Source organism: Trichophyton verrucosum (assembly GCF_000151505.1).
Source record: "Trichophyton verrucosum HKI 0517 chromosome Unknown contig00814_1.f1.exp, whole genome shotgun sequence".
Classification (NCBI taxonomy): Eukaryota; Fungi; Ascomycota; class Eurotiomycetes; order Onygenales; family Arthrodermataceae; genus Trichophyton; species Trichophyton verrucosum.
Window position 1 is genome coordinate 24,448 of NW_003315245.1, and position 14,044 is coordinate 38,491.

Here is a 14,044-nt window from a genome sequence, read left to right on the forward strand (position 1 = left end):
TGTGTTGGTGCTTGGTGCTTCGAGCAAGCCCAAGTGGCAAGCAAAGAGAAAGGGAAGCGTCAAGGCCATAACATAATATACATACACATATCGACATGAAGATGAACACCGGCACGAACATATAATATCTCCACGATGATGGTCATGCGAGTAATGGGCACGGGTGGAGGGACTCCAGCGTCCATCCGTATCGCTGTTTCACATCTTATTATTAGAGGGTCTTGCTCCTTGGCTCCGCGGTTTCACCTTTGTGAGAGGGAGGAGGGCCTGACAGCAGCTCGTCCGCAGCAGCAAGAAAGAGAACATGGGAGAGAAGCAGGAAGAAGAGAAGTCGAAGAGAGAGAATCGAGATCAAGGATCAGAAATCAATTATCAAGATCAGGATCAAGATCAGGGCAGGGCAGGAAGACTGCAGGTAAGTAAGATGAACCAGGCGAGCGAGAGAGCCGTCTTCTTCTTATTGATGGCCGATTCGAGTGAAACGACGTCTATCTATTTATATCCTCTTGGACCAAAAACTAGGCTGAACAGCGTATAACCCTAGGGCCGTACCGTCACCGTCAGTACATGACTGTTACTAAGTATGTACATGGAGTACTTCTCGAGAAGAGAGACGATGCAAGGTCTTCCTTACCTCTGATGGCGCAAGCTGACCACGGCTGCGTCTTCCGGCCGGACACGAGGCAAGCACAGGGACGAGGGCGTCAAGGGCGTTCGGGTTCTCCATCCGTCTCGTACTCCCTTTTTTTACTGCTCTGTGGCTGCTGCTGCTGCTGCGTCTGCTTCTCACAGATTTTCCTACGCTGCGACATTTCGACCTGCCCGAGTTGTTCATTATTACGGAGTACCAGGAGACGGTATATGTGCCCGCCCCTATGGCCCGGGTTCGTATGTAAGTAAGAGAAAATGTCGTACATCTCCTGGCGATGGCGAGATACATAACACCCACCAGTGGAGTCGTTTCTTCCTTGACTCGACTTCTTTTTCGCTGCCTATCCTACCTGTCCTGTCCTGCCCTGCCCTCTTACTTACTAACTGCCGACTCCTGCTCGTTAGCTGAAGGGGCCAAAGTGAGGCCCTGAGACGCCTGGTTGGCTGGTCCTTGCCGCTGCGGCAAGCGTTGCTTTTTTTTTTTTTCCCACTCCTTCTCCTGTCTCTTCCACTTTCTTTTTTGCCTGTCCTGGCGTTACTTACGAGCAAAACCCATGTCTCCAGGAAAAGCCAGTACTAGTTTATATATAGAGACAGACGGGCGGCGGAGAGATCCCCCTCCCCCATCGACTCTGAGCTTGCTCTTCTGCTGGCCATGGTTGGCTGGGAGAAAGGAGGGTGGCAGAGGAACTTGAGGGCCAACACCAGTCGACTCGAGCTAAAAGATGAAACAGGAACAGCAGAGAAGAAGGAGAAGAAGGAGAAGAAGGAGAAGAAGCAGCTGAGGAGGCCAACTTTGAGTGTTTTGATGCTATATTTAGACGGCCAAGCCAGCCTCCAATAACAGACGAGAAGCAAAGAAGAAAGACATCATGAGAGTAAGTAGAAGAAGAGGAAGACGAAGAGATGAAGCAGAGAATAATAATAATAAGAATAATAATAATAAAAGAATAGTAAAGAAGAAGAAGAGGAAGAAGAAGATATAGAGAGAAAGAGAAGTTGATAGAGAAGTAGAAGTAACTGTAAGGAGTGGTAACTTACCGTCTTGTACCGTACCTGACCATACCAAGTCACGGGCCTCCCCTAGCGCCCCCCCTGCCCCCACCCGCCCCAAACCCACGCAGAAACCACCAACAGAAGAGCGTCAAGAGTTGGTATCGATGGTATCTCTCGTATCGTGTATTACCAACCTTACCCAAAACCTCCTTCGCTCCCGCTTCGTCTCTTACTTCGACTCCAAACTTCGACTTCAACTTCAACTTCTTCTTCTCTTCTTCTTCTTCTTTCTTCATCTCTTCATCTCTTCATCGCCGTCGCTTCGTCTTCTTCTCCTTCTTCCTCCTCCTCGTCCTCCTCTTCCTCTTCTTCCTCTCGCCGGCCTCGTCCTCCTTCCACCGACAGACAGCCTGACGAGGGCTGCTCCCGTCTCGACTCCACGCTCTTTTTTTTTTTAGCCGCCGTCTTTCCTTTTACTACATCGCCTGCTCTCTCCCCGTCTCTTCCCAGGTGGAAAGACGTCCCTCGTTCGACATTCCCATATTCCCTATACATTACCATCGTCTCCAGCTCTGTCCTCGCCAGCTGCTTCTCCTGGTGGTAGCTCCGGCCGGTGGTGAAACAGACAGTTCGACCAAGGTGGACAGCGGAAGACACTCGCACCAAAAGGCGAAACAAACAGCCATCACCCATGATCCCTTCGACCCGCCGTCACCACTGGCAATAACCGGACCTTTCTCTCTTGCTGGACATTCCTCCTGTTCCTCCTTCCGATCGTCGTCGGCTTCCCATGCGATTAGTGGTGGAAAAGTAGTTCGAAGCTGGGGGTTAAGCCAGAGGGAAGGCTGTGTGTACGGAGAAAGGTGGGTTCTTTTGCTTCTTCCTCCTCACTACTGCATCATCCTCAACGCCAGCTAAGCGCTGCTGGATGGCTTTGCCGCGCCCTGCCTGACTGCATGCTGTTTCAGCGTTGTTTTTTTTTTTTTTTTTTCTTCTTATTCCTTCGTTTTCTTCCCGGAGGAGTTCATGATGACCATGACCTTCTCATGGGAACTGTCTGGCTGGTCATGCTAACCTGATAAACCACAGACATTCGCCATCACCATCACAACTATTCCTGCTTCTACCGCCTCTCTGTCTCTCTCTCTCTCTCTCTCTATATATATATATATAAACTATACTTATATACAGATAATACTTGAAGAGAGGTCTGATGCTTGCGCAACCGCCGATAATGCCTCACCCGACCTCATCGTCCCTGCCAACGACAGCTTCAGAGGCGAAACGCAGGTCTCGCTCGCTCTCTCGATCAAGGCTCAGCTGGTCGACTCGTCACTCCTCACTGAATCCGCCGCCCCCTTCGTCTTCGGCGCCTTTCTTGATACCTGAGACCGTTCACTCGAACCTGCAGGATGCGTACAGCAAGTCTGGTCTAGACTCGACAGCAGAGCACGACAGGAAACCCAGATTGATGTCTACCAGGGCTGCTACTCCCAGCACTGGTACTTCGTCCTCGACATCGACATCGACAACAACAACAACGACCACGACGACGGCGCGATACCCTTCACTTGCATCTCCGCTGCCACTCTCTTACCTACCGCGTGAGAGCATCTCAGCAACCTCAGAGTCAACCGATTCATCTCCTACCACCAGCAGCTCGACCTTCGACTCACCAATCATCATGGAGACGTCTCCGAGCTCGTCTCCGGAATCGCCAACTTCAATCACCCCGCTGGGTCCACTGCGCAAACCAGAGGGACGAGTAGTGAATTCTCCAGTTCCGGAACCACATCTAAAACCGCCACAACACCAACACCAACAACACAGCTCTACAGTCGGGGAAAAGGAGTCCTGCAACCTACCAGAGTCCTCCCCTTCGCGGAAGGCAAGAAACCTGAAAAACTTGTCCCTCAGACTGCCACAGCCGGGCTCCTGTCGACAGCCTCCCCTCAGCACCGCGCCCATCACTGAAAGTAGCGCCAGGAACCTCTCCGCGCCGCCCTCGCCAATGCACCATCACACTACCACCACTAATGCCAGCAAGAGGAAACCGCCGAACCTTACCATCCAGACACCAGGCTTCAACCGATGCTCCTTTGGCTCAAATGCGGTGCCCCCAACCCCCACGTTAAAACCGCTCCTTCGTCATGCTGAATCCTCCCCGTCTCTTAACTCAATTCTTTCCCCGACTTTCCCGGACAGCACCAACACCAGCAGCAGACCGTCCATGTCATCACAGCAGCGCACCACCAACCCAGGCAAACGGCCCCTCTCCGGCTCCCGAGATGAATCCAACAGCCAGTCAACCCACCAACAGCACCTCTTCACACAACACGAATTGCTCGAGAGGTTAAACGAAGAAGATGATAACCCAATCTCTCGCGAGTCTCGCAAGGGTTCCGAACGCGGGTACCCCCACGGTCCGGTCCTCATCTACGACTCCGGCCTGTATCTCTACCTCGAACCTAACCATGAAGAGGCCTCTCGCTTCGATGTCGTCTTCAACGTAGCCAAGGAAGTCCGCAACCCGTTCAAGGTCGCTGCCAGAGAGAGACAGGATACTGTCATGTCCGTCTGGAAAGCAAATGTCGGCAGACACAACTCAGAGCCTTCCACCGCCACCTCAGATGCCACCTTCATGTCCGCATTCGAGTACCCGCCATCTGCCACCGCCGAGGAGGCCGAGTCAGATTCCCCATCCACACCCAAGGCAGAAGATACCCCCTGCCAACGGCCAGAGTACATACACGTTCCCTGGGACCACAACTCCGAAATCCTAGACGACCTCTACACGCTCTGCGAAATGATCGACGAGCGTCTCTCTCAGGGCAAATCAGTCCTCATCCACTGCCAGCTCGGTGTCAGTCGTTCTGCCTCGCTCGTCATTGCCTATGGACTCTACAAAAATCGACATCTCGACTTCAACTCCGTCTACAGCATGGTCAAAGCCCGTAGTCGCTGGGTAGGGCCCAACATGAGTCTCATCTATCAATTGACAGACTTCCGAAGCAAACTGCAGGACAAGAGCAATACCAGCAAGCAGCCTGCTCCGGAATGGCTTGACAGTCCAGCTGCCCAAGAGAAGGCACCGCAACTGCCACTCCCATCGTCCTCTCCGGCATTCAAAAAACCCTCCCTCGAGAGCCAGTCAAGTTCAAACACAGGATTCAGCTTCTTCTCGCACAACCCGTTCAGCCTTTCTCGCCTTACCAGCAGCAGCAGCAAGAGCAGCAACGCCAGCAATAGCAATAGCAACGGTTCTTCATCCAAACGCTGCAGTGTGCTGCCCCGTCCATTACCCTTACGTGAAAAATATCAGACGTTCCACTCATATCGTCGCTCCAACTCCACCTCTCGTCCAGAAACCCTCTTCCCAAACCGCTCGTTCTTCCAGCCTCCTAACAAATCACACGGCGACACAGACGTACATATGGCCGATTGCCCTGCGCCCACAACCACGCTTCCTGATGAATCAACCATCTTTTCCCCCAAAACCACAGATCAGTTCGTCATCGCATCTCCTTTCTCGCCGGGTATTTTCTCCCCTGGCGCTCCCGCTCTGCCTCCCGTCGCTAGCGGTCTGGGTCTAGCAGGTGTGGATTCGGTTCGCAAATCTCTCGAGGTCAACCAACCAACGTCTCCAATCAACAGACCGACAGTGATGTATGATCCACGATCGCCGCAGCAGTCTACAGAGCCAATAATAATGCGGAACATTGACGAGTTTCTCTAACTTGCTAACGGCATGGAGTTGTTTTCTTTTCACTTTTTAACGAGGCGGTTCTACTTACTTACTGGTGGTTCCAATGACTTGGTTTCGGTTCGGCTCTGGACTCGGTTTTTGGGGCAAATATTTTTCTTTTTTGGGGGGAATATCCGGCTGTCTCTTGCCTTGGTTCTTTTGTGTTGTTTCTCTTTCCATTTCTTACATCTATCTCGATTATTATACCCCAGCGAAGCGACGCACCGCGATGAAGTATTTTCCTGCATCAGATCAACCTGGCCATCAACAACACCCACTCACTCTCACTAAACCAGCCTTCTTTTCTCCTTATCTTCGCTTACAAAAAAAACACAAAGCTGGCTTTGAACCCCATTCGATTTCACTATTTTTGTCACCAAAATTTAACCAAAATCAACCCATGCAAACTACTCGGCACATTCGCTTCGATACGTCTAGGTTCACTTAATTCCTATCCGTCCGTCCTGTTCCCTTTGTCTCCTTTTCTTTCTCCTTTACATCTATCTTCTCTTACGTATTTTTATTTTCCCCCTGGCGCACACTCAGCTTACATAGCATCTCATCGCTAGGCTGGCAGGTTGGCAGGAATGGCAATCTAGCTGTCCATCCCCTTCACGCCCCTAGCCTCAGCGCCTTTTTTCATTTTTATCTACTCTTTTTCGAGACTTCTCTGCACGATCCCAAGACTTATGCCAATACTGTTGTTTTCTGACCCTATTGAATTCTATTAATTCTACGGCGTTGTTTTTTTCTTGCAAATGGTTAAGATACTATAAGAGTAGTGCATAATATCAAAGTCAATTCCCCCTTTTCTAATTCCTCTTCATTCTCCGTCTATACATCCGCTGCATCCACCCTCTTGAACCAAATATACCCATCCCATGCATCCTCCAGTGTCAGACCAAGCTGCACCGCCTTCTCGCCCTCGAGCACAAACTCCGCTTTCAAAGGATCCCGGACATCCTGCTCATTCATCTCGACCATGTAAGCAATATACTTCCTCTGGTCACAGATATGCATGAACTCCAGAGTGAATTTCACAGATCGATCTCTCGCATCAACGAACAACCGGCCCTGCTTCTGCGTGACTTTGATTCCCTTGTACCCGTCATGCCAGTACTCGCCTGTATAAGCTGACAGGGCCAGTGTCTGATCACTCCTCACGCCTCCATCGGCACATAACTCATCAATCATCTCATTCTCGATATCAGTGAAGTCATCTTCATCCTCCTCCTCTTCCTCATCTTCGTCGCTCTCGCTCGAAGACACTCCGTCAAGCAAGCTTGAGTACAGCTTCTCGTTCCCAGCCGTCACCCAATCCGCAAGCTTATACTTGATCAACCTCGCAACATTAGACGCATTGTTTGAATTCCCAAATATCACTGCCCCGAAATTCTGTTCAGGCAGGAAAAAATGCGTTGCTCCAAACCCCAGATCGAGCCCGTCGTGGCTCACCATGACATGTCCGTTATACTCAAGTATTTCGACCCCAGCACCAGCGAAGGCCTGCGAAGGCTTATGGTTATGCTCATTTTCGTCTTCGTCATCTCCGCTCTCGCCAGGCGGCGACTGCGAGATACGTTTCTTGATCATCCCTTCATACATGCTCTTGGTAACGGGGTCATTGCAGTTCATCAACGCCCGAACCCAACGAATGTAATCGTTTGCGCTGGAAATTATCCTTCCCGCCCCTTGTGACTCGGGGGAATCGTGGCATGGGATAGGCGTGTATTTGTTTCCTTTCTTGTTCCAGAAGTAGCCTGTCGCCAGGAGGTGAGAGAGTCCGTTCGACCTGGCTGCGGAAGGCTGGAGATGGGTAGATTGCATACGTAGTGGCTGGAAGAAGTTTGCATGCAGGAAGTCAGAGAAGCTGAGCCCGCTTTTCTGCTCGACCAGGTACGAGGCGGCGGTATACATGAGATTGCAGTAGAGATACTCTGATCTATTGGGGGCTATGGTCACCAGGTGCCGGAGGCTCCTAGTCACGGACTGTGCATCGTCAGGCTGAGCTGCGTTTGGTCCCATAAGCGAATACTCATTTCTGTTCGGGATGTTAGAGCCTGTCGGTCAAGAACCAGGTGCAGGAGAGACAAGATGTATCTTACGGTGCCATCCCAGTTTGATGCGAGAGGATATCCTCCAGAGTAACATCCCCATGTCCGTCTCCCGGCATCACGAAGTCGCCTGGTAGGAGATCAGCCATGAGAGCATCGTATTGAACCTGCGGGTGTTTCTCATTATCGTCGACAAGCAGTGCAACCGACGCCGCAGTCAGCGACTTGGAGGTCGAGGCAATGTCGAAGAGGGTGTCAGGCGTGCAGTCTTCAGGAGGATCGAGGGATGCTTTTCCAAAGCCTGCAGACTCGATGTGCTCGCCCTGTACGACGGCGATGGCCACGCCTGGTACATGGTACCGGTCTATGGTATTTTTCACATACTCCGCGAACTCGGGGCTCTTAAGCACATCCATCGTTCTGTTCTAGTTGGGCTGATGGCTGCCGGTATAGCTTGATGGTGGTATAGAAAGAATATCAGGCTAAGAAGAAAAGTGTGCCTCCAAAGGAGAGAATCTCAAGCTGACGAGGCATCCTGCCTGGTATTTATTAAGAGCCCCCTAGCTATAGTTAGCAGCTAGTTATCCAAGGGCCCCGGGGCTGTTCCGGCCGCAGACTTCATACCTTTATTCACAGACAAGCATCAAGTTTTCTCGCTAGTCAACAGGAAGGGCAGAGACTTGGGATATCCGAAACCTTGGTCCGGAGGGCTAGTTAACGCCAGCCAGCGTACGTCACGATCATGACGTCCGCTTTGCTAGCAAGAAAACAAGCAAAAGCTACTTACTCCTAACTCTGCCCCTAGTTCGAATCTTATGAGGCCTTATGGCCAGTAAAATATGGCTATAGACGGCTGTGCATGTTGCAAAGTGTCTAGTTCTTGCAGCTTGCAGCTGGCAGCTTAGTTACTCCCAGGGAAAAGGGGGGGTTAGCAAGCTGCCCGGATGCTAGGGACGGCGTCTCGACTTCCGGTCTCATTGCCCGGCGATGGTCTTGCGTACTGATTAGTTTTCTTGAAAGCCGGCTGCATCCTTGCATCGACGGCTGGTATGACGGGGAGGAATGTCGGTTTGTGTCTCTGCTCCGGCGTTGCATCTCCCTTGCCAATAGTAGGAAGCCTGGGGTTACGGTGACTCCTTACGGGCCTACGCCTCCCCGTTCTGTGATACCGTAGACAGCTTTCTCCCCTCTCCTTTTGGTCGGCTGGCTTGTCAACCTGTCGATCATCTAGGCTGCTTTGGTTAGACCTGGTCGAGGTGACAGAGGAGGAGGAGGAGGAGGAGGAGGATGGGGGGGAACAGTGTCACGGCAGGTTTGCTGGTCAAGTCTATAACCATTAACTAGTTATACACCATGCGTTTCGACGTTATACGGCAGATCCCAAAGCGGAGAATGGTGTATTGGAGATGAAGTCTACAATTGCACAACAGCGATGCCTGTATGACCAGAACTTGCCCTGGTTTTCGAGAGCCTATAAGCTCACATGGCAGCAGATACAACTCATACCGAGAAAACATGGTTGAATTATCTGCTTCTTGCTGTATTTGTTTACCGTTATTTAGTTCACTGGTCCAACAGCCCCTAAGCTTTGCATCTGTACCAAATTATGGAACAACCCCTTTTTGGCCAGCAGCTGAGCATATGTTCCCTTCTCAACTACCCTGCCATGATCCAGGACACATATAAAGTCCGCATTTTGGATTGTACTCAGTCGATGGGCAATGGCAATAGTAGTTCTCTCCTTGCTAACATTATCAAGAGCGTCCTGGACCGCCTTTTCAGACTCAGAGTCCAACGCTGACGTGGCCTCGTCAAGAAGCAGAATCCGAGCATCCCGAAGCAGGGCCCTGGCAATTGAGAGTCTCTGTCTCTGGCCTCCGCTGAGCATAGTTCCCCCAGTGCCAACTAGGGTTGCAAACCCATCACTAGAAGTATTCGTCAGTGGTCATAAAATGACAAATCAAATTGGCCCAGACTACTCACGGTAGAGAAGAGATAAACTCGTAAATGTTCGCTTTCTTGCACACTTGCACAAGCTCATCCTCCCTTACCTCTCTCTCGGTGCCTAGAATGATATTATCCCGGATTGACCCCTCATACAGGGTAGGTTCCTGGCTAACAAGGGACATTAAGCTCCGGTAGTCATTGATGTTGAGCTGGGAAATATCCTTTCCATCCACGAGGATTTTACCCTCAGTTGGTTCAAAAAATCTCTCTAATAAGCGAATCACAGTGCTCTTACCGCTGCCGCTAGGCCCTACCAATGCCACATATTGGCCACGGCCGATACTGAGGTTGAGCCTGTCTAAAACCACTCGTTCAGGGCGGTTTGGATACCTAAAGGTGACATCCACAATATCAATCTGTCCAGTGCTGCCAGTAATGCGTTGGACTGAGTTATCCCACGTATCGATCCTAGGCTTCAGCTCAAAGAGCTCTTTCACACGCTGGCCAGCATGTAGCGCTTTACTCATATCTGGAGCAAAGTTGAAGATAGCCCCTGCAATCTGTGCCCCTGAGATCAAAGCAACAAAACATATGAAGAATTGAAGCATGCTATACTCGTAATCGGCTAGGAGCGTTCCGCCGTACCAGAACGCAAGTGCCATGCAGAAGAATGTAAAAGACTGGGACGCAGCATATAGAGTGGAGGTTATCAGAATAAATCTCATAGTTTTGGCTGCACGCTGGGCCAGGATCCGGCTGTATTCGTCTAGGACATGGCTTTCAAGCGTCAACGAGGCAACGGATCTGATAACAGTGATTATTTCACTAGCATACATGGCCCCTTCTTGATGGGTTGCCCGCATCTGGCCGTCAAAGAGCGAGAGAACTCTGAGTCGAATGTAGCCGGAGCCTGTCATTATTGGAATTGTTGCTGCACAGACAAGGGCAAGTTTCCAGCCCACCGCTAAGGAGAGGATGACTCCTCCTACAATAGTGGCAATGAACGTCAAACAGGCGCCGATTACCGCACCGCTAAGGCCCGCGAGCTCCGTTGGTGCTGTGGAGAGGAATGCGGATAATGCTCCCGGTGAATGCTCCTTTTGGTCAAAGAATGCCTGGTCCTGTCGAAGAATAGACCTGAACATCTGGTATCTGCCTTTATGAGATAGTCGTTCCGTAGAATAGGAGAAACATGTTCCCTGGCCAACCCATGCAATGCAGTTGACAATAGCAATCATCAGGAACATGAGACACCAGAAATTGATCTCGTTCCGAAGCTGAGTATATTGAGATTGTGGAAGAGAAACAACATTGATCGATTTTGCAAAGAAAACGGATTGTCTGTCGGTGGATATCCCTGTTATCATCATTGCCAGTAGCAAGGTAACCGCTGATAATAGTTATCAAAGACTTACACTGGGATCACACAGCCTGCAATGAAGCAGAGAAAAACACCAGTAAAAATTACAGGTGCCTCCTCTCGGTTAAGTTGTGCTACAGTCTGGAAATAGGTCTTAAAGGTCGGACGCCGTCCTTCTTGGGTATCTTGCTGATGCCTGTCGTTGGGGCTGCCATCCGGACATGGATTCACTTCGATACTGGCTGTCGTAACAACCTCTCTCGTGCGCTCTTTTTCTAGAACGTGCTTCTCTTCTGCTTCTTCTACGGGATGCTGTGGGGGAATGTCCATCTGCTGTGCTTCTACCAAAGCGGAATACATCCTGCTTTTCCTCATGAGTTCATCATGTCGCCCCTGTTCAACCACAGAGCCATTCGACATCACTATGATGTTATCAGCATTGCGAATAGTTGATAGACGATGAGCAACCACAATTGTTGTGCGGTTTTGCGCTGCTGATTCCAACGCTTGTTGAACTGCTCGTTCGGACTTGACATCCAAGGCTGATGTGGCTTCGTCAAGGAGTAGAATCTTTGGGTTAGTGATAATGGCTCTGGCGATACAAATCCGCTGGCGTTGGCCACCTGAGAGCTGTAGCCCCCTGGTCCCAACCTCAGTTTGATACCCCTGAGGCAGAGCCATGATGAAGTCATGGGCATTTGCCATTTTGGCAGCGGAATATACGAGCTCCTGCGTTTCATGTTCTGGTCGCGACAACCCAGGGTCAGGGAAGCCGAGCAGAATATTTTCAAAAATACTCCGGTTAAACAGGACAGGCTCCTGGACAACATACGAAATTTGCTGTCTAAGCCAGTTCAGGTTCAAGTCGGATATCTCATGCCCGTCCAATGCTACCGGTTGAGCAGGTAATATTAGCATCAACGGTCAGCCCAGACTCACTGCAGAACACTCTTACTGATATATCCTCCCGTAGGCTCGTAAAAACGTTCTATCAGCCCAATAATGCTACTCTTTCCACATCCGGAAGCACCTACTAAGGCGGTGGTTTTATTCGCAGGAAATTTCATGCTTACCGTGTTCAGCACCTGTACATGCTGCCTAGATGGGTAGGTTAAATTGATATTGTGCAACTCAATATTTCCCTGGACTTTTGGTAGCTGACATCCTTCAGTAGAAAATGGATCCAACGGCGACTTGCGAGCGATTGCCTTGAGAATAGTTCCCGCATGCGAGATGCTACTAATGAAGGCTTCTCCACTTGGGGCAACTCTCCCAACCGCAAAGGCCCCAATTATTGTCGCTAGGACGATTGTAACGACTGCAGAAGCGGTTGACTCACCACTGACAATATAGCGAGACCCTTGCCAAAATGCCAATGCATATGTAAGGTACGGCAATGCGTTGACGGCTCCTATCATAACTGAAACTGACAGACGCATCTTCAGTCCCCACTTCTCGGCAGTATTTAGATGGGTCTGATAGCGTTTGGCCATAGCTGCCTGGATCCCAAAAGCAGAAACATGCTGGATAGAGCTAAATGTTTCCTCAGCAGCTGATGCTCCCTTGGCTAGGGACGCAGAATTCTCTCTGCTGTACTTTAACGCAAATGCTGCCCCCACAAACTCTGCGCCCCCTAGAAGGATAGAAGTTGAAAGGAGAATTAAGGCGAGTTTCCAGTTCTTCAAAAAGGAGATAATAATAGCAGATAAGAATGTCGCAATAGCTGTGAGAAATATTGAGATTTTACTCGATATACCTTCCTGGACGACATTCATATCTCCGCATATTCTTGTCGTAACCTCTCCTGGACCAAGGGTATCAAAAAACCCGATATTCTGCCGGATAATGGCCTTGAGATACGCCTGTCGTAGGTTCCGTGTAATTCGTTCCCCTGAATAGTAGAATCCCACGGTTGCGATATATATGAGGATGAATTCTGCGATGCCAAGATAGACATAGTAGAGTGTGAACTTGGAAACGCTGGAAGACAATCGAGAGCTATCTTCCATTTCATATGCATGCCTTTTAAATGAGCCAACTAGGAGGCCATAGATGACCGTAAGAAGCGGGTTCAATGCACCAGCGATGATGGCAGACAGAGTGCTTAGAGCAATCAAAGCTATATCCAAGGGCTGAGCGTATGCGAGCACAGTAGAGTCCTTCGTCGAGCCAGTTGGAAGCCCATTAAGCTGGCGCTGGAGAATCTTTTTGGCGGATTCATCTTGATCAACTGTAGAAGAGTGACTGCTTGACGAGTGAGACTCCGTGATATCTGGCATAGTTATCCAGTTCCGCCTAATTTGTGTTGAGCATTCATCTCTCCCTTTCACTCGAGAAAGGTCTTTCTATAAGTATTCTCCCGAGAATAGTTATGACTCATTTACAGTGCGGCATTGACATGGTTTGGTGGTGCGCGCATCCTTCACCGGCGATCGTGGGATCCGGTGTTTGGTATTTATGCCGCGCTAAATACGGTATTATTTCACTCTTTCAATACACACGCGCGTTTCCATGCTTACTTACTAGTGAAAGTTTATTTTGAACGTCAATTTAAGGTTCCGCACCCTGGCCCGCTCGGACCTATCCATGCTTGTTTAGATGTTGGGCGTTGGTCAACACACCTTTCCACAATTTCAGGGGTTCGTTTAGTGGATTATGGTTTTTCTCTCTATTTACTTATTGGGCACATCATATTCTGTACCTGCAATGTATGATCATGACTTGCAAAATTAACCATCCAGTAAGCCTTACTACAGAATATCTTTGGATACATAGTTAGGGAGGCAAGATAACCTGACTACTGATTCTGGTGGATTTCAAATCCTTGGTTTCCTTCTCAGGCAATTTGCTCGTTATGTACAAAGTAGGTGTTATTGATGAGAACCAACATGCGCTATCCAATGTGTTCCCAAGTATGGGCAACATCTTGTGTATTTGCAAATATTTTATAAAGCTCTGTGTGCTAGAAATGAATGCCTCATATCCGTACGTTATTTAAGTTTATACTTTTTTATAGTTACTTAGGACTCGGCTGAGGACCAAATTAAGCTAGCATGCATCAGAACTTTTTGGTCACTTTGTGCAACTTAATACCGGAAGCTTGACGGTAGATGTAAGGGCCAATTGTTTAGTAAATGAGAGAAAGTATATATCATCCCTCGTAGTTGTGGACAATTTTAAAGTTATAGAGTAAGAACCATGTGCTTGAAATCATGATTTATAGCTCCTGATATTCGACGGTACTGAGACTCGAATAAGTTACATCGCTGAGGATGAATACTGATTATATCA

The 14,044-nt window shown here is 49.5% G+C and overlaps 6 protein-coding genes across 6 annotated transcripts; 2 read left to right on the forward strand and 4 right to left on the reverse strand.

The window, feature by feature from the left end:
• Positions 1-304: 304 nt before the first annotated feature.
• TRV_06822 (uncharacterized protein) lies at positions 305-538 on the forward strand (the record flags this gene model as incomplete). Its single annotated transcript, XM_003019092.1, has 1 exon — positions 305-538. One exon carries the CDS (start codon positions 305-307, stop codon positions 536-538), a length of 234 nt encoding a protein of 77 aa, XP_003019138.1.
• Positions 539-1,227: 689 nt separating this feature from the next.
• On the reverse strand, positions 1,228-1,943 carry TRV_06823 (uncharacterized protein; the record flags this gene model as incomplete). The annotated part of the gene is made up of 3 exons (XM_003019093.1): positions 1,228-1,462; positions 1,497-1,671; positions 1,847-1,943. The coding sequence occupies 3 exons, from the start codon at positions 1,941-1,943 to the stop codon at positions 1,228-1,230; spliced, it is 507 nt and encodes a 168-aa protein (XP_003019139.1).
• Positions 1,944-1,947: 4 nt separating this feature from the next.
• Positions 1,948-2,340, reverse strand: TRV_06824 (uncharacterized protein; the record flags this gene model as incomplete). The annotated part of the gene is made up of 1 exon (XM_003019094.1): positions 1,948-2,340. One exon carries the CDS (start codon positions 2,338-2,340, stop codon positions 1,948-1,950), a length of 393 nt encoding a protein of 130 aa, XP_003019140.1.
• A 541-nt stretch (positions 2,341-2,881) lies between these two features.
• TRV_06825 (protein-tyrosine phosphatase, putative) lies at positions 2,882-5,383 on the forward strand (the record flags this gene model as incomplete). Its single annotated transcript, XM_003019095.1, has 1 exon — positions 2,882-5,383. The coding sequence occupies one exon, from the start codon at positions 2,882-2,884 to the stop codon at positions 5,381-5,383; it is 2,502 nt and encodes an 833-aa protein (XP_003019141.1).
• An 843-nt stretch (positions 5,384-6,226) lies between these two features.
• Positions 6,227-7,862, reverse strand: TRV_06826 (uncharacterized protein; the record flags this gene model as incomplete). Its single annotated transcript, XM_003019096.1, has 2 exons — positions 6,227-7,334; positions 7,498-7,862. The coding sequence occupies 2 exons, from the start codon at positions 7,860-7,862 to the stop codon at positions 6,227-6,229; spliced, it is 1,473 nt and encodes a 490-aa protein (XP_003019142.1).
• Positions 7,863-9,004: 1,142 nt separating this feature from the next.
• On the reverse strand, positions 9,005-13,032 carry TRV_06827 (ABC multidrug transporter, putative; the record flags this gene model as incomplete). The annotated part of the gene is made up of 4 exons (XM_003019097.1): positions 9,005-9,371; positions 9,430-10,734; positions 10,809-11,643; positions 11,709-13,032. 4 exons carry the CDS (start codon positions 13,030-13,032, stop codon positions 9,005-9,007), a joined length of 3,831 nt encoding a protein of 1,276 aa, XP_003019143.1.
• Positions 13,033-14,044: the final 1,012 nt, after the last annotated feature.